The sequence below is a fragment of the Phalacrocorax carbo genome, chromosome 1 (assembly GCF_963921805.1).
Source record: "Phalacrocorax carbo chromosome 1, bPhaCar2.1, whole genome shotgun sequence".
In the NCBI taxonomy this organism is placed as follows: domain Eukaryota; kingdom Metazoa; phylum Chordata; class Aves; order Suliformes; family Phalacrocoracidae; genus Phalacrocorax; species Phalacrocorax carbo.
Genome location: NC_087513.1, coordinates 153,904,946 through 153,925,371, shown reverse-complemented (window position 1 = coordinate 153,925,371; position 20,426 = coordinate 153,904,946). Strand labels below are relative to the sequence as shown.

The window sequence follows — 20,426 nt, the reverse complement described above, 5'->3', positions numbered from 1 at the left end:
CCTTAACTAAAAACAGAAAGTAAAATCGTGGGACATTTTGAAGTCAAGGAGAGTTAGCTATGGGAATCGGTATGTTCCTGTATGGGATCATCAGCCTCTGAGATAAAAGCCTCCTTGCCAATAGAAGTGCAATACAGACAGATCCCCCAACATGCCTCCCTCTTGCCTGGAGGAGTAATTTCAAGGCCTGAGAACAGTGATGTCCTTTTGGCTTCTGACCTCTCCGTGGGAAATGATCATCCAGAACTACAATAGAACAGATTCGTGGGTTTCTGATGGACTGCGGACTTATTGTGAACCAAACCGGGAGCACTCTTCTTTCAGACAGGCAACAAAAAACCAATCAAATGGCAACAATTTGCATTCCCCAGTGGCCTAGCCTGACTGGTTTGTTTTATACAACAGTAACAAGCACTCGTTCAAGCAATGATCAGGATCATATAGGATGCAATTTCTTGCCAAATACTTTACATCTAATAGGAGAAGTTTTCTGCTCTGCAGAGCTTATAGTTTAAATAAGCACAACTGTAACAGGTGAGAACTGGGATAAAGTGATTTCTCCAAGGTTGAAAAGAGTTGTCATGGAGGCTACAGCTGTGTTGTAGACAAGGATTTCCTTTTACTCCATATAAAGCAAGACTTGAGTGCAGATAAGTGATAATACAAGGAAATACTTCTATTCTCCCTGATTTCTAGAAGGAGAAACTGTAGTTTGCAAGACAAATAGAAACTGAATGGACATGTACAGAAGCCCTACTCAGATATTTCTAGACAGGACCTTAGCTTTGAAACTAGACTTCATGAAACCCAATCCAATGCCTTAATCACAAAACCACACTCTATAGCAGAATGTACAAATATTTTTAACTATTCGACATATAAGACGTTCCTTATATAAGGAAGACACAATTACAGGTTTAAGCATTTCATAGTATATATTTGTGGAGAAGGACAAGATTTTCTTTTCCTCAACGTGGATGCATGACACTCAGATTGCTAGATTGCAGTGTTATTTCTCTTGATTGGTACAGCTGATATTAAATTATTCCATACAAAGGGGAATTGTTTCAGCTTCAGAACAAAATATGGAATAATTCCCAGCCCATCATCCATGCTTAGATTGGCAGAGAGAGTATTCATGTGGATTCTAAAGGGAAAGGAGTAAAGGAAATATGATTTTCCCTTAACCTGGATGAATTTCCTTACCATCAGGGTACTGAGGTAAAGACTTAATGCCTTCTCTGCTTCCTGCTTGTAGAGGAAAGATTGGCACGAATGCTTGATTTCTGTGTCTGAGCAAAAGAAAATGTGCAATTTTGCAACCCCAGGTTTAGATGCCTAAGAAATAAAATTAGGAAGACCTTCCCTTTATGTATGTCATCAACGTATAGGCTTCCAAGTTTTGTGAATCACTGTTACTGTTTCAATACAAGGAGATCTGTATATGCAAATCTATACATGCCTCAGTGACCTATTCCTCTGCAAAACAGTTTAGTAACTTCTATAGTAACAACAGAAAATGCATGCAAAGATTAGATCATTAATAAAATATCGATACTGTTCAAATGTTTGCCCAGTATCTTTGGCATCCATTAACTATATGAATCCCTTCTTTACGTACTTCCTAACTGAGATATTTCCAAGGCAGGTAGCTTCACATATCAGTGAATTATTCTACATTATCCAGTTTAAGCACTGGAAGTCACAGGAAGATAGTTAGAACTGACAAATAATGCAGATACTTAGACGTACCTGGCTGGGACTAAAGCTTGCCAAATACTCTTTACTGAAATTGGCTCAGACTTGGAAAATAACAGGATTTAATGTGTATGTATGGGGAGTACCATCCTGTCAAAGGCAGGTATCCCTTTGATAGGTAGTAAATAATTTCCCTCTATCAGCAGATTAGAGTAAGCTATTGTGCAGCTAACGTCTCAACGGTGGATTGCAAATTAAATCCCCACTGGGGTTTCTGAGATGAAATCCCAGTCCCTTATCCTCTAAGCCACTCAGCTTTTCCTCTTAAGCAACTTAATAAAGGTAATATTCCAATCTGCATCTTATTAATCCTACATTATATGAATACTATGTAATAGTTTGTTTTTCTTTGTGGCAAAAGCTAACAACTTACAAAACATGAGCAATACAGAAAGCTGTGTGTCACCTTTTATCTGCTTTTATCTGTGAAAATGATTACATGAGGCATTGGATTTCTGTAACATCTTTCAAGTAAAGTTCTCAAAGCATTAAAACTTTAATGAATTAAGTTTCACAATACTTCTCAGAAAGAGATATATCTGTTTATATAATTACCTTAATTACCAGGGAGTGAGGGTGACTTTCTGTGACTAATTTTCAGATTAGATATCTAAACACAGGGGAGTCATCACTCTCTGATTCACTATGGACTACTTGCAGCTCTCGATCTGAATCTCTTGCAGTAGGTACGGAAAAGTGGGAGAAAGCCAAAGCACTGCTAGAGTTTAACGTGAGTCATAAAAAAAAGGCCCATACTTGGCTAGCTGTAGAGGTCCTATGCAGAAAATTGCAAAGGAGGAGACAGAACTGTGGGCAATATGGTTGACATCCAGTCCATGATGAGTGATTTTTCTGAGGAAATAACTGTGGTTTGTATTACTGCAGCAGAAAAGGGGTTAGAAGAGTCTAGAGAAAGTACCTTCCATTCCTGTGTACTGAACATCTATGAACTTTTTTACAGCCTGAAGGATAGCACCTTAACCTACAGCCTTCTCCTTATTTATAAGTCTGCCATTATCAGGACACTTCTTCACAAAAAAGAGCTGTTGTTTTAGGATAAGCACAATATACCAAGAATAACCTTCTATTTCAGAATCTCTGAAAACTGGTATATTTTACTGCTGAAGAGTTTTTTGGGTTTCTGTTATGATGATTTTTTTTCACTGTAGCATTTCTCTTCCTGGTTGATCCCACTGTTTGCTCCTACAGCCTAGAATCATGTAATGTGTAATTTGCTTTGATTTTCTGTTCTGACATGGAAAAGAGGCTTTGTGTGTGACTACCATAAACAATTTTAACCTGAAGAGTATTAGAAGAACAAATCAAGTCTCATTTATATTTCAGGCGAGAAAAAAAAAATATATTGTTGTAAACATTTATTATATTTATTTTTCATTTTAAATGTTTGTCTTGAAAATAAAATAAAATCCTTAGCACTCCTCCACACATTTCCAAAGCCTATATCCAGTCAAACAGAGGTTGGATGAGACTGTGCAGCCCCAGGATCACACAGGAGATATCATTGCATTTTTGACATGATCTTATACTGTAAATACCTACAGCTGTCAGAAAAGGATCCTGGAGTAGACAGACCCTTGGTCTGACCCAGTACAGGCTCCCTCATGTTCGTACCTAGTCACTGCTTAACAGGAAGGAAGCTGAGGAGAAGTAACTGCACCCGCCTTTCTATTCCTTTTACATGGTCCATTTCTGAGAACTGCAGGCATTCCTTTTAAGTTACTGATTCTTTTTTGCTTTCTTTGCATTGGGTTGGACTTACTTTGTGCCCCCTTCATCCTGTCTGATACTGGAGCACAGTAACCACACCATACTTGTTCACCTTAATGCATTTCTAGCCCATAGATTTTAATAATATCCCACCTTTAATAGTGACTTTGATCATTCAAGTAGGCATTTACAGGACTATTATTTTCATAACAGTGTCTTTTCTTCACCATCTGATAGAACATCTTTGTTCCAAATTCAGCAATAGTTTGGGAAGTTGTCTCATTACTAACAGTATTGTGGGCTTCTTTAAATAGTAAACAGTCTTCAGTCTTCAGGTTTTTTTTATTTGTGATCCAAGATGCAGAACCACAAAAGACTCTGTTTAGGAACCACTACATCACTAATTGTAAACCAAAGATACTCTAGTGTGAGAAATTAGCCATGTCTGAAAGAACAAGGAAATTGAATTATAGCACAATTCCGTTCCTAATACCAACCAAGAATATGGCTATTTGGCAGTAAATGTCATATCGCTTGATTTTACAGGACTACAGGAATTTGGGACATAGTGGAGAATGAAATTTGAACACACATTTTATTGAAAGTCTGAAATTAAATTCTCAACTTGAGTGAGAAATATGTTCCAGATGCTTTTAACTTTACATCCATCTCAGCATTAAATCACCTTTTGCATAGAGCCTCAGCAGAGAACAGTAGTTCCATTTCACAGAAAATGTCAAGGTTGTGACATTTATTTTTGTTTTTCCCTGGAATGAAAATCAAGCATTCTGAAATTCTGTGCAGAAATAAATACTCTTCCATGTCCAGTCTTTCAAAAACATTTGGAAACTACTGAAATGGGTCTCCTCAAACATACTAAAATTTTTCTTACCGGAAACATTAACAGTTAAATGTGTTGACTTTTTACTTTTGGACCTAGATAAGTTCAAGAGTGGCCATTTCAACACCACCCAGGTTGTCATATAGGGGTCTATCTACACAGGAAGCACAGATGTGTTCTAAACAAACCAAGCTGCTCTAAACTCACTGGCTCAGGTATTCAAGAGCAATGCAGTTGTGACTGTGAAAACTGCAGCCCCTCAGTTCTCAACACCCAAAGTTCTTGACAGGACTCGTGCAGCTCACCATGAAACTCTGTAGACCCACATGTGTGGAACGTGTTCCAGTTCCGGCATTAGCATTTTGTGGGGCTGGATGGAGAAAGCAGTTGGAAAGAGATAGGGAAAAAGACTTGATCATAAACATGAGGGTGCCCTGACCCTCGTGCTCTCACCACAGCCACTGCACTTTGCTGTTGAGAGGGTAGGAGAGTGCTTGGAAATGGAGCTCTGGAAGTAGAAGTAGCAGTTTGAGGCATCTGTCTTCTCCCTGAGTCCACTAGTGAGTGGGAAAATAAAGAATCCTTCAAGTTCAGCGCTCTTTTGGTTTCAGTTTTCACTCTATTTTAAAATGAAAAACATGAAAATTAATTTTATCCTTGTGCGGTGCAGTCTTTAAAAGAAAAAGAAAAACGTCTTAAAAAATTAGACCTGAAGTTCCACATTTCATTATTTCTTTTAACTCTTTCCTTAAGGGCTGGTTGCAGTATGATGCTGACATACTAGTAGTATACAGTGACAGTTTTAACCACAGGTTGGCCTATATCTGTGCACAGTATGGATGCTTATCACACTGCATTGTGATAGTCACACGTTCTTGCTTTGAGGTTCATGGATGTCTCCATCACTGCATCCCTTTAAAATGAACTTAAAAACAAGCTAAAGAAATACCTAAATTCAATTCCAATTTAGAAGCTCACTTCAAAAGAAAATTCGGAACGTTGTCCGAGACGTTTTCCAGAATAGCTGTCCCTCTTTGGTGGGTAGGATTAGAGTACAGGTGATCAAAAAATATTCCTTGGATTGTCCCTCAGGATCTGCGCAAACAATTTATCTGCCCAACACAGTCACTTACACTAAGGGTTCTGCATCGCAGTTGATGCCAGAGCTGGTATGAGAGAGATCCTGAAAAATCTCTGTAGAAGTATTCTGTGGGAAAAATAAATAGAACTGATGTGATGCTGTTGGCAGTAGCAAATCCCTGTCTGTTTGTTTGTTTGTGGCTTTTTGTTTGTTTACTTTTACAATATTTGCAACTGTGTTTGAGGGGGAGGAAGGTTGAGACAGTGTCTCATCACATAATTCCTTCCAACAGCAGCTAAAGCCCAATAGTAATGGCTGTTCTGTTACCGAGATACCACACACAAATGTAAACAAACTTAAATGTCTGCCTTCAAAAAGAACTGCTGCATCCACATTAGTTAGAAGAAAACAGTTTAAAAAAGGGAAGCTGTGTTTCTTACCAAATTGCTTCCTCCCTTTCCAGCGCACCAGCAGTTTTTTAACCACACAAACACAAGAAATAGACTCTTTGGTCAGCCAAACAACACACCTAAGAGTAAACAAAACTATTACAGAGTAAAATAAGCTACTTTTTCCATATTAGACTTGAAAAGGTGGGCAACATGGGAACATGGAGGGAAGAAATCTTCTCCTAAGGCAAGAAATTGTCCCAGGCTGTGCTTCCCTCGTTCTTGCTCTCTGTGGTTAGTAATGGACCTAAGAAAGGCCTGCAGAGATCAGTTCCTAGGGACGATAGGGTGAATGAAATCCCCAGACTCTGAAACGCATGCACTGGCTGGACTTCAGCACACTTGCTGCATTAAAAAGGTGGTCCAAGTTCTTGCTCAGATACTATCAGGCAGGAGAGGTGGCAGGCTGTCCAGATATTCTTCATGCATTACCACTATTTAAGAGGGCTGTTTTCTCCACTTCAGCAGTAGTATTCTTTATCTCATGTTGGGAACAAGCCTAATTCAAACAATCAGGAGTCCTCCAGACAGGGAAAGAAGTCGCCTGTGTTCTCTATCTCCCCCACCAACTCTGAAAATTTACCTGATCCAGAGATGTCCCTGACATTACTTCTAGGAGGGAGGGAAATGTTTGTAGCTTGTAATGATTGTCACTGAGATAAATGTGAAATAAGAACACTGTCTCCCCACCAGCACAAGTCCATCAGAGAAGAAAGCAGAAGAAACCCTTCTGTTCTAGGTGTATACTTTCCATAGCTATGAAATAATATACAAAACAGTGATTGAGTTGATGGTTCTTAAGGGCTGAACCAGACCCAGGAGTTCCTGCAGTCACCTCAGCATCTCTGGCTGATCAGTTTCACACTAACACAACATTCTTCTGAGGAGCTCTTTGCCTCCAGTGGAGTGAGTTTTGTCACTTGATGTTCTTCATGGTCTGTGTCGCCTCTCTTTTCTTCCCCGTGTTCATACAGAGCTTCCACAAATGCAGCTTCACAGAGCAAAGCAGTAGTCTGTTTCAGTATTTCCCTGCTGCATTGAAGACTGTGGCTTCTAGTGTGGCTTGTAATACCATCTGATATCTCCACTTACACAGCTCAGAGTGAAAGGGTGCTGAAAGTGACAGAACAAATTCATTGCTGCCTATCCTAGGAGCATCATTGCAGGGGGAAATCCTAGACAATTGCTGCTGTAAAGTCAGGCTTTGTGAGGTGAAATAAATCAATGAATAATTATTGCCTCTGATGGCAGCAACAGCCAGCAGCACAGCTATGAGGGTGAGGCAGGCAGTTCACACTAATAGGCTGGGGGAATCCTGTCCTGACAGTTTTCATCCTGCTCCATTTCTTTCAGCAAATAAGATGCATCTGTTTGCCTCCAGCTCTCAGCAGACAAAGTAAACAGTCATGCTACAGCAGGTCACAGTGTGACTTCATGAGGGCAAACTGAAGCACTCTGAAGCAATATGCATTCATCCAGCAAAAGGACATCCAAGGCAACATGTGCTGAGGGTAGCTAGCAAATGCCATGGACAAGGAACGTCTCAACAGTAAGTCAGAGCAAAACAGGAAACGCCAAGTGCAATTGTCAAGGTGCAACAAAACACAGTGGTAAACACTTAAGCCAAAATAAAATGGCCTGTTCTTATTTAACCTTCCTCTTCCTTTCCTTCATCAAAAAATGCCTGCATGGTCTCTGCAGTCGCCATCTTTTTTTTTTTTTTTTTCCACCACTTCACACTGTCCATTTACCACAGAAAATGCAACAACTATTCAGGGTTGGCCGCTAGGATTCGGTGTATTCCTGACTCTCCCAGGAAAGAGTGAGAGCACAGATAAGGAATCCCTTCTGTCTGCAACACCTTGTCTTTCATGTGCTGGTTAATAGGATCCATCAGTTCTTTGTTATTCACGTGAATAATGACGAGGTGCCTGATTGAAATTTCCATTTTGCTGGATGCCAGCCACAGATTTCAAGGGAAACAAGCTATTTAGCTTTTAGATTCCATGGTAGCCCAGGTACAAAAAGCTTCTACTCCTGTATTATATTGATTTATCTGCCAGTATATATGTATTTTCCAGATTTCATAGTTGCTAATAAAGTGTGAATAGCTGTGGATCTTGATAACTAAAACCATATATTGATTATCGGTTACAGAATGTCATGTTTTCCGTGGATGAAGAAATAACGTTTGACATTATCCCAGGATTTATTAAAGACATTAAATGATCAGAAGGGGAACTATTTCCTTCTTTTTTCATATATTTCTTTCCGTAATTATATGTGTAATGTATTTTTGTAGTTTTCGTTCCTTTGTGGAAAAGCTTTTAAGATTTTTTCTGTAATACTCGTAGTTTCTGTTTATAGGGCTGATTTTTTTGTTGACCAGGACAGAGATTGTTTCTACTTTAGGACCCAGGTACACCCTGCCTAGCTTGTAGCACTGAAATTCCTCACCTAGGAACTCAGCCTTAGATTAATGAAAAGGAACCTGTGCCTTGAAAGAACGGTCCAGGTAGAAGTCAAATCAGATCAAGGGGTGTGAATTACTTCCATTTATGCTAGAGCAAATCTAGGGAGAACCTGCTCTCCCCATACAGTCAGGATTAAACTATTAAATGTGGCTACAGCAGAAACTGTACGACAGTTCAGTACCCCACTACCCCCTCTGGTTTGAGGTTGCTTTTCTTCCATATTTTTCCTTTTCTTCCTGAGAAGGACTTAATTATTGACCACTCGTTTCTGATTGTGGCAACTAGCGCTGTCAAGGTGAAGGGCTATGACTGTTTTAGTAAATGAGTCAGTGCCAGGGAATGTCCTGGCTGTGGCAGCTCAACCCTCTTCACAGTCAGAGTGCTAGGGCAGTCCCTGGCATGATTTTGGACCTTGCAGGCTGTCTCCCTCCCAGACAAATCTGGACATGGCTCAGGAAATGGCACAGGCCGGGGACTATTCCCAGTAGACACCACTTGGATGCAGCCTCTCTGCTGTGGAGGGCAAGAAAGTGTAATAGCATAGACATGGGGCTCTTACCATTTGCCTCAGGGCCACAGAACAGTTATGAACACATTTGAATTACCAGGATATACAAAGCAAGAGGCCCTCTGCATTCACCCTGTGTTTTGAATCCCTTGGTGCTTTGGCAGTGCTGCACAAAGCATCCAAGGTAAGCATGAATCTGATCCAAAACCCACTGAAAGCAGTGGAGGCCTTCTGTTGTTATTAATGAGTTTCCAGTCAGACTGTAAATGAGCACTAAACGTTAAAAGGAGAAGTATTTGAAAAAAGAACATATGGGGACAGATATACCTACTTTTAAAGAAAGGAGAGCAAAAAAAGGGCTTTGACAGAAAAGAAAAATACAATCCAACCAGGTGAGTTACTGCTGGGCTTTTAATAACATACTAGTTTTTCATGCCTTGCTACACAAAGAGTCTATGGTGATTCCACCTAAATGCTGATATCAGTCATTGATTTATACTTTACTTTAGACTTTATTAAATAGGCTAAATATATAATTTCCTTACAAAGTTAATATTTTCTTAAAATATTTCAGTATTACACTTTAACCTGTCATCTGAATAGAGCTTATTCTAGCCCATTTTCTAATTTGGTGATAACAGCATTAATTCAGCCTAAATACTCCTTCTGAAATAACTATGATATTTGGGATCCTACATTTTATGTTTGAGAAAAATGAACTTTATAATAGAATATTTGGAAGTCATAGCTCAATTAAAAGAGTTTAAGTTATTCATTTGACAAAAACGTTGTATCATGTAGACTTTCAGTGCACTGAGGTTCTTTTAAGAGTGCGGTAATGACTCAAAAAGGAAAATAAAAAGCAGATATATTAAATAATTTCCATGATTGCCAAACTTTTGCTTTTCTTTCCAATATAAGTAAAATTTCAGTCCATCCTGTGCCTTATGACTTTGTCATGAGTTTTAAACTTAGTCTCTTCCAGGAACACTGAGAATGACAAGCAAATGTGGATTTCATGAGCTGCCTCTTTTGCATACCTTTCCTCTTACACTTTTCAAGTAATGTTGATGTAATTAATTATGGGTTTATTGGAATACAGAGCTTGCTTGTAAGGAAAAAATTGTTACACTTTGATTTGTTATACTCTGATTAAAAGCTCTGTACATGTGATTGCTTCCAGCTATTAACTATGCTGCAGTTGTGGGGCAAATTATGCCCCAGTCCAAACATCCGTACATCCTTGTAGTCCATATATCCTCATTAACTGCAAGATTAGTCAGAGCAGAATTTGACTGAGTCAGAGACATCTATTTGGCAAAGTCAGTTTACCAAAATAATAATCAAAATGCTGTTCACCGTTGCAAAGAATCTGTAGGTTTTTACTTAAAGCTTGTATTCCTTTTATAATCATGAACTCCCACCATGCTCTCACAGCTGATACCTCTCTGTAGCTAGTCTCTCACAAGTAGGCTTGGATGACTCTTCAAATAACATTTATTACTAGCTGGAAACTGTTAAGATGCTGTTACTTAAAAAAAAAAAAAGGGTTGAAACCTGGTAAATCATCTATCCATCTGGTGAGAACAGCAGAGTGAGTTCAGCAAGTCTGAACAAAAAGCTAACATTCAGCATGTTGGTGAAGATGTTCAACTGTAGGAACCAGAGTTTTTGCTATTCCTCTCTCCTAAAGTATTTCTGATAGTTTCACGAGGTTGATAATGGATGAGAGAGCAGAGCATACTTGTATCTGCAGGGATTCACAGCAGCAGGGAGAAATTGACATCAATGTGGAGAAAAGTCCAAATTTATATATCAGGTGACTGAGAAAACATGAGGGTGAAATGAAATTCAGACAAATATTTGATGGACAAAATTGGAAACAGTAGGAATTTTCTAAGTTTTTACTGTTACTAGACAGCTTCCCTATATTTGTTGTTATTGTCCACAGTATTCCTGTTTAAGGTACTACTGTGCACGGATACACTGTGTGGAATAGAAATATTATTATAAAAAATTCAGGAGACATCTTTGTTATGCTCAGGGATATTTTGGGTAGTTGGGAGGCAGGACAGAGAGTGATACCCCAGTGCAGAAGATAAAGTCAGGGCTTTTTGGTGTGTTAAAGATAAGTGTAAAAAACACGTTGTCCTGTACTTGGAAAGAATTACCTCTTATAGTGATATAGGCTGGGGAGAGACTGGCTGGGGAGCAGCTGGAGCCCTGGAAGCTGGGCAGGAGCCAGCAGCGAGCCCTGGCAGCAGAGATGGCCAGCAGCATCCAGGGCTGCATCAGCAGGAGCACAATGAGCAGGTCGGGGCAGGGGTTGTCCCCTCTGCCCAGCTTTCACTGTTAGACCACACAGAATCACAGAATCACAGAATGGCAGGGGTTGGAAGGGACCTCTGGAGATCATCTCGTCCAACCCCCCTGCTTCAGCAGGCACAACCAGAGCAGGGGCACAGGAACGTGTCCAGGCGGGTTTTGAATGTCTCCAGGGAAGGAGACTCCACAGCCTCCCTGGGCAGCCTGTGCCACTGCTCTGGCACCCTCACAGGGAAGACACTTTTTCTCATATTGAGGTGGAACTTCCTGTGTTCCAACTTGTGCCCATCGCCCCTTGGCCTGTCATTGGGCACTACTGAAAAGAGCCTAGTCCCACCCTCCTGACACCCACCCTCTAGATATTTATAAGCATTGATATGATCCCCCCTCAGTCTCCTCTTCTCCAGGCTGAACAAACCAAGGTCTCTCAGACTTTCTTCATATGGGAGATGCTCCAGTCCCCTGAGCATCTTGGTAGCTCTCTGCTGGACTTGCTCAAGCAGTTCCACGTCCCTCTTGAACTGGAGGGCCCAAAACTGGACACAGTACTCCAAATGTGATCTCACTAGGGCAGAATAGAGGGGGAGGATAACCCCTCTCGACCTGCTGGCCACACTCCTTTTAATGCACCCCAGGACACCACTGGCCTTCTTGGCCACAAGGGCACATTGTTGGCTCATGGTCAGCTTGCTGTCCCCCAGCAATCCCAGGTCCTTCTCTACAGAGCCACTCTCCAGTATTTCAGCCCCCAGCCTGTACAAGAATCCTGGTGCCTGGGGTTGTTCCTCCCCAGCTGCAGGACCTTGCACTTGCCCTTGTTGAATTTCATGAGGTGCCCCTCGGCCCATCTCTCCAGCCTGTCCAGGTGTTGTTGGATGGCAGCACAGCCTTCTGGTGTATCAGCCCCTCCTCCCAGCTTGGTGTCATCAGGGAACTTGCTGAGGTTACACTCTCTCCCATCATCCAGGTCATTGATTAATATGTTGAACAGGACTGGACCCAGCACAGACCCCTAAGGAACACCACTAGTAACAGGCCTCCAACCAGACTCTGCCCCATTGATCACGACCCTCTGAGCTCTGTTGTTGAGCCAGTTCTCTATCCACCTCACTGTCCACTCATCCGACCCACACTTCCTTAGCTTGTCTGTGAGGATGTGATAGGAGACGGTGTCAAATGCCTTACTGAAATTGAGGTAAAAAATATCCACTGCTCTCCCTGTGTTGTCCCAGCCAGTTATGCCATCATAGAATGCTATCAGGTTGGTGAAGCATAATCTTCCCTTGGTGAATCCATGTTGACTACTTCTGATAACCTTGTTTTCCTCTACATGTCTGGAGATGACCTCCAGACACATCTGGATAACGTGGCCAGCTGGTGTCCCCCAATGAAAGACACCAATAACCTGGAGGGAGTTCACCTCTGCGACACTCAGGGCTGGAGGGTGTCCCCATGAGCAGAGGCTAGACCAGTGGGGCTTGCCCAGCGTGGACACCTCACAGCCACCCCAGTGCCTTCAGGGAGGGGACGGAGAGGGGGCACCTGGGCCCGTCACAGCCATGTGCGGCCGGGCAACAGGGTACAGCAGGCATGAACTGAGATGAGAGGGGTTCAGGCTGGGTACTGAAACCTCTCCCCGGTGAGGACAGGCAGGCTGGGGGCAGGCAGAGGGAGCGGCTGCCCAGGGAGGTTGGGCACGCTCCGTCCTTGGGGGGTTTCAGGACTGGTGTGGGCAAAGCCCCGAGCAACCTGGTGTGACCTCACAGCTGGCCCTGCCTGGAGCAGGGGTGCACGAGGGATGTCCTGACGTCCCTTCCAGCCTGAATTACCCAGTGATCTTAGGTAAGTTTTGCAGCACTAAGACAGTACACTGGTTACACCTGGCTAAAGCATCTTCTAGTTATTCTATTTATAGGAAAGATATTCTTCAGAAACTCACCCATTTTACACAAAGTCAAAAATAAATGACCAGTACTTGTTTGCTAGGGACACACTCTGGCTTCTCCAGGAGTCATTTAGAAGTTAGCCAACATATGTGGTTACATTTTTTCCACAGACTCACATGACTCTGCTCCAAGAAGTAGCTGAAGATGCCTTTATATGGAAAATTAATACAAACACCTTTATGTAATCCAGATTATTTTGAAACAAAATATAGGCTTCTTTTCCACCCCAAGATGAATTAAATAAGGCACTATGAAGTATATTTTCTCTATATAGTCTCCTATTCAAAAACTAAAGGTGTGCGTTTCTTACAATGACTGAGTAGGGCAAACGGGATAACAGATCTCTATTGAGATAGCTGCCTGAAAAATTATGCTGCATATCTGTCCACTACTTGTTTCTGCCAATTTAGGATAATATTTTAGCTCAATAGTATCTATCCACAATTCTTTGCAGTATTTAATCTTAAAGATATAAAGGAGAAAAGATAACCTTTTTTCCAAGAGCCCTTCATGAATGCCATGAAAAGATATCAATGTACCGATGAAACAAAAGGTTTCTGCAAATAGGATTGCAAGAAAAAGTCATTCTATTTGCACATTCTCAAATGAATTGCATATGTCAGGAAAATCAATAAATCTTTTGGAAATCAAGAAAAATAAGGATCCCAGCCACTTCCCCCAAGACTCTTTGTGTAAAAGGTGGCACAATAATTATGTAGGTGGATTATGATCTATAGGCAAGTGCACTGACTATTAACATCTAAAAGTGACATTTCCTTTTCAGACAAATTTAATATGAGCTTCAAAGATGCATTTTGCAGTCAACTTGCTTGTACAAAAGCTAAATCAGGCATGCTCTTATAATTGTACTCTATGCATTTTCCAGCTCAGGCTCTGGTTCTGCCGCCTCACCCAAGCCGGTTACTGTGGGTAGAGCTGGCCTAATTTTTTCAATGCATAGCACATTTGCCTAAATACACAGTTTATGAAGCAGTGCCACTGAAACACTCCAATCAGATCTGGCAAAAAATAATGATCCGGGAATGTGGGCAGAGGAGGGAGCAGGAAAAAAAAAAAAGAAAAGATGAAAACATGAAAATGTTTTATTTATTGGAAATGAACTTTTTGACTTTTCAAAACAGCCTTTTTTTTGGAAGAGGAGATGTTAAGAAAGATTCCGAGTTAGATAACTGAAAGATAAACAAAACCCTTTTCAATAAAACAAAACATTTCAAGTGAACCAGAATGGATGTATAGTTTTCATTTCATTAATTTATTTCTTAAATGTTGGTACTTTGTATTCCAGGTGGGGGCTTTTCAGTTCAGGCATAAAAATGAAAAATTGATCACACAGTCAGCATTAAGTTTGACAATCTACAGGCAAAGTATCTGTTACCTGGTGAAAAAATGTTTTTCCTGTCCCCTTGAAAAATGCCTATGGGCTCAAAACTTATAAGAATATATTGAATCTTTGGGAGAGCTGAGGATGTCACTGGAAGTATGGATGAATGCTTTAATGTTGGTTTTAATAACTAGTCTATTGACCTCCGTTGGTTGTTGCTGTTGTTATGACAAAGCTTAAACAGACACAACCCAAATCAAGGAATAGTTCTTTAAGATCTGTCATAGTGGAAAAACTTCCATGTCAGAGTGCTAAATGAGAGCCTTTGCACCCAGGTCAGCCATAATATGTCAGCCCCACAGCTAAGGCCAGCTCTCAGAGCAAGTGGAAAGAGTTAGGAAAACTGAAATGAAACTAAACAGAGAGAGAACTGAATTCAGCCGTGTCTTCTGTGAAACAAACCTGATTATGGCAAGGAAAGAGTATGTGTGTACCTTCACCACAAAATGAAGAGAAACCTGGAAAAGGGTGAGAAATCCACCAAAAACTGCATAGAGGTGCCAGTGCACCAGTTCATGCAGCTTCATCAGCCCAGCCACACGGGGGTGGAGGGGGGGTAGCCAGGGATGCCAGAATTGCAGTGAGGGTCCCTCCTACTATCCCCATCCATTCACGGTCTTGTGTCTCAGCCCCTAGCCTGCCTCTAGCCCCTGAACTCCAGTGGAGAGCCCTGCTTGGGCACAGCTGACGGCTGAGCCCTATTTCTTGTAGCGCACTGGGCTGACTAAGCCAGGCAAGCTCAGAGCCAGCTCCGGACACTTTGCTGTGAGCTGCTCTGCTTTGTGTGGATGTACCATCGGTCAGAGGAGGGACTAAGAGAAGGGTTTTGAAGAAACCTCTTCTCTTTGAAGAAATGCCTGTGCAGGGTACATAGCTTGGGAACGCCTACAGGATCAGGCCTCCTCTTGATGTCTTGAAGGTATTTAACTAAAAGGCTATGACATGAAAAGCTGGAACTTTATAGAAAATGGCAGTTGATGGCTGGAGACCCTTGAGACAGGGTGAATAACGCCCATGGGGAGGTTCTGCTAGGAGGAATCTTGCTACCTATGGTTTCATATCAAAAGGCATTTTGTTTCTTGTGGGAGGAGATAAGAGTAAAAAATAAACCCTCGTTATAGCTGTTGCTAGTATCACCTAATGCAATGGTGAAAGGCATTGCACTGATGTCAGCAGCATATGAACTCATGTGAAATAGAATAGAATCTAAAATAGAGGTAATGCAAACATTTGTTGAGATTTAGCAGCTGATATTTGTTTGAAAAGAAACAGTACAAATGAAATTTTATTGTTGCCTTTCACTTTCATAAACTTTAAATGGCTGCAAGTGGAACACTAGCAAAAAAAGAGAAACCCTTCAAAAATCACAGACTAAAACCTTCCACATTTATCACTGGACTTGTGAATTTAGTGATGAATTAAATTAATCTGATAAAGTAATTTGATTTCTGTGTATTAGGCTTTTCTACTTACATGTGAAAGCAACTAGGTAATAGGAAGCTGACAGGGTTTTTCTGTTTGTGTCAGGTGCTGAAACTAATCTGAACCTGAGGAGCAGGGAAGATCCAAATACATCAGATATTGGAGCAGAAACCCAGGATAGAAATGCAAATAACCATGGAACTCAGTCATCTAATCCACTGTCCAGTTCTGTGACTGCTGAAAATGGAAATTCAGTATCAAATGGTAAGCAGTTTTTAATCCCAAAGCTCTTCTAACAAAAAAAAATTGCTGAAGTGTTTCCTTGAATGTGCTTTTTAAGGTATAGTCAAGCTGGAATCTTCTGACTTGTGAAATATCTGTGTTTCTGGAACTGGCTTAACCTTATATGTGTGGACTGATAAGCCCCTCTCTAATAAAAGCTGAATGTGAAGAAAATAACAGAGCCTCTGTTGAGGAATTTGTAATTAGTTCAGCTCCAAGTCTATAAACAGCCCAAGGCATGGAGGACTAAGATTGGAGATTTCTGATCCTATAATCAATACAAATGGGACAGAAAATGGAAAATGAGGATCTCCTTTTGCTACAGGTGCCTTATTAGGGAGTGACAAATTGTTTATCATTGCAACAAGATGACCAAAATAGTGCAAGAGCAATGACAGAAAGAATGAAACCTTTCAAGGTCCTAGAAGCATAAATCCTAAGGTTATAACACCTGTATTACTTAAATACACAATACAAATATAAAAGTATGAGTAGACACAAGACAAATAGAAAGTATTTATTTTGATGGAATGTGGAGAAGCAGATGTCTAAATACTTGCATGACACTGGGTACAATAATCTTCACTCTGAAAACTTAAGTCTGGATATGGTTTGTGTAAGCAGAACAGTTGTATAGTCTTTACTGTTAAGGGTAGCACTACGCATGATGCAGAGAGCTACATAATTTGAGAGCTACCCTGGAAAAAATCAAAGTGAAAAAACATTAGGTCAAGTGAAATATTGTATTTTGTTTTCCAAATATGCTACACTTAAAAAAAAGACTAGAGCTGCTTAATATGCCATGTTTTGAAAAGAAAAAAAATCAAGCTTTATTATCAAAATGAAACATTTCAAAATCAAATACTTCCTTTCTTTTCAAGAAAACTTATTCTCCAAATTCTGCAGTGCTTGGCCAAATAATTCTTCCTGCTCTCTCTGAGAATCAAAGCAGAAAACTCATCAAGTCTGAGAAATTATATGAGTGTAAAGGTGGTTCCTGTGTGGAACCAGGAACGCACTGTGACAGAAGAAAAAGGCATCTTTGTCCATTAGAACCATGTCACCATTTGTATCAGTATAATAATTTGGGGAGGAAAGGACCATATTTTCAGTACGTTAAAGAGTCAGACTGTTAAATTAACACAAAAACTGTGGGTAGACCAAGTCTGTGATTTCCTTCTGTGTAGGTTTTTGACCATATATTCTGATATCCTAATGGGACTTGTGAGATATCAGCTTTTTATAAGAGCAACCGTTTTATCCCCAGACCTCTTAACGTGGAGTTTAATCACAAGAGCTGTGTTACTTTCAGCTTAGAAATGAGATGATGCTTTAAGTTACTGAAATAAATAGTCATTGCTTGAATAAAAGGACAACTACTAGGTGAGATGGGTGCTTGTAATTGTTTACGTTTTTATCAGTGTATTTACAACCACTAGTAGCCAGGGCTGTTCCTATTGATCACATACAGTATCTACTGTGCATAAACTAATTCTTTTCAAACTATTTGTAAATGGAAAGATTAATCATAAAGGTGTAATATCAAGCAATGGAAATTTCCAATACGATATTTTTCCCATTAAAAAACACTGGTTCATCAGACCGAAACTTTTCACAGAAAGTTCCCAATTTTGGTGCAGCTTTCATAAGGAATGGTTTTTATATTCACTTCATACTGTGAGCAGAGAAAAACTCCCTTTAGGTCTGGTGGTATCCCACTGGCTAAGGAATTAACATTATTTGTGGTATTTCAAGGTTCAAATCTATGTTTTGCATATCAGACTGTTGCAGAAATGATGCAAGCTTTGATTTTACCCTGATGCAGAGCAAAATCAGATTCTAAATTTTATGATACAGAATGCTAGTTTTCCAGCCACCCTTAATAATAATTGAAAGGGTTGACCATATGGAAAACTTTGGTGTACTTTGATTACACAAATTCAAAGCCAATTTGCCAGCCTGCTTAGGAAAAAAGCCTTCCAGGACTCAACCTTAACATCTTCATGATTTTGAAATCTGTGTCTTGTTGAATATACCTAGGCACGACTGATATTTGAGAATGTGCCATGAGATGTTTCCATGTAAAATACTTTTTCATTTCTTTTTTACTATATACGACACTCCTCTAGCATTGAGGAAAATAAAACCTGAAATGCATTATTAAATAGTTGACACTGAGATTACAAAAGTCTTTAATATAGAGTAATCGTAATCTGCTTCCTACTGTTACACAGTGTAACTATATAGTCTGCTTTCCACTGATAGAACTAAAGTCTAGATTCATATGTTACTCATATGAGTTAATACAGAAGCAATTTCTTAAATAAGACTAGTCTTTGGCTGTCATGAATGAAGTGTCAGCACCACTCCTCTGAAGTTTCATGAAACTTAAAGTCACTATGGTCATAAGAGTAATCGTTTTGATGAAGATGTTAATCTTACTTATAATCTGATGAATTCTTTAGAAAACTGTAACTAAGCAGCTAAAAAGATGGCTGGCTCAGCTTCCAAACAGAGTAATGCTGTGTTGCTTTCAGAAGCTGATTTTAATTTCTGGCTCTTCTGATAGTTCAGAATTTAAATAGAAGTTGCTTTTTCATTTTATATAATGTAATCCTCTTCTTCTTTAGTTTATCTCTAATATTAGGAGTAACACCTCCCTACAGCTCTGATCTATCAAACTGACTTTTCTGCCGCAAATCTTCCACATCTACCAGAGTTTTCATTCTGAAAGAAAGAGCTTTTTTGCTATTTCTTTTTCAAACACAGAGAGTAATCAGAAAGCCTATAATAACGTTTTACAGTCCAAAGCTGAAAGTTGTGATCCTAAATCACCTGCAAAAGCAGATCCTCTGGTGGGAGACACTCAGACACTGCAGGTAAAAGTTTACTGAAATTTGCTGTAATTTCCAACTAGTACCTAATAGGATATAGAGGAGTGTTTAATCATTGAGTGAAACCTTTAAATATGAAAACTATTAGAAGTGATTGAGGTGACCTAACCTTTTGTTAGTGAAAAGGAGAAATTCCCCAGAAATCTGACAGTTCTTTACCCCAGTAGAGTGTGTTGTGGAGGTACTTTCTCTCTGTAACTCAAGAGAAAATTAAAGTAGATATTGTATAGAGGAAACAGCCCTGTTAGACCAAAGGAATATTGTGCTGCATCATGCCTAACAGCCATATGGACACGCATTTGCACTGTGCTGTTCATCCAGCTCCGTGGAGCTGATCAGTAGATCCAGCCTGTGTGTGAACACAGAATCATGGAGGAAGGTAGAAGGCTTGGGGAGACATGTGTGCCCACAGTTGCAAAGACCCAGAGACTCTGGGGTGTTGCTGTTTTGCAAATAAGGATGTTGGAGGTCAGAAGGTGCAGGGTCTCCAGGTCAGGGGTAGCAGAGCCTATAAGACTGGAGGTTCTCTGGAACCACAGAACCACCTCTAGATATCCAGTGATCTAGATCTCAATATGTGAGATACAGACTATTTATCTGAAGGAACCCAAGATGAGTATCCAAGAACAGGGTAGAAATGGGAAATGGGAAATACAAGAAGATCGGGGACTGAGTGTGGGATCTTCCTTTGAGGCAATGTAGAAAAGGCATTACAGGCAGTAAGTGTGTAGAAGGTTTGGGCTTCTGTATGAATACACATACTGCTTGGGACGAGGCGATATTCTTGATTATGTGAAAAAAGTGGAATTAATTTCTTCTATTTAACTTCTCCAGTTAGAGGTTATTGATGAATCATATTCCTTGCTATCATTTCCACCGCCATATATAATTGCAGTAATAATGTTAGCAAGCACAATTTTGCCAAAAATTTGCCAAATTAAACTTACTTTTGGTAACTGGAGATTAGTTACAAGAAAGCCCAATCCAGATGGTGTGATTTGTGCTCCAGCCTGAATCCTGATTAACTTAACGTTCTTGTAATTCTGCCCCTGCTAAACTGATGCTTCCAACCTTGTGCTGAATTAAGCAAGGTCTTATTCAGCGCACAGCTGTGGTATCATAATATTTACTTAGGTGTACATAAAGGAAAAGTCTCAGAATGTAATCAGCTACTCCATTTATCTTTCCAAACTCCACCAAGCCTCCTGCTTGCGATGTCTGTGATGATGTGCTGTTGCTGTGCATGGAAATTTCACTTATTTGATAAGACCTCTTATCAAAGTGCTTTTCATAGAAATAAACAGAAAATCTTCTAT

General features: G+C 40.2%; 1 protein-coding gene across 3 annotated transcripts in view; it reads left to right on the top strand.

The window, feature by feature from the left end:
* Positions 1-20,426, top strand: part of MYO16 (myosin XVI) — a 418,633-nt gene that overhangs the window by 378,574 nt on the left and 19,633 nt on the right. For all 3 annotated transcript variants that reach the window (XM_064440435.1, XM_064440442.1, XM_064440450.1), the window contains exon 33: positions 16,040-16,198. In XM_064440435.1, the coding sequence (XP_064296505.1) occupies positions 16,040-16,198 (159 nt within the window). The remainder of the gene's footprint in view (positions 1-16,039; positions 16,199-20,426) is intronic.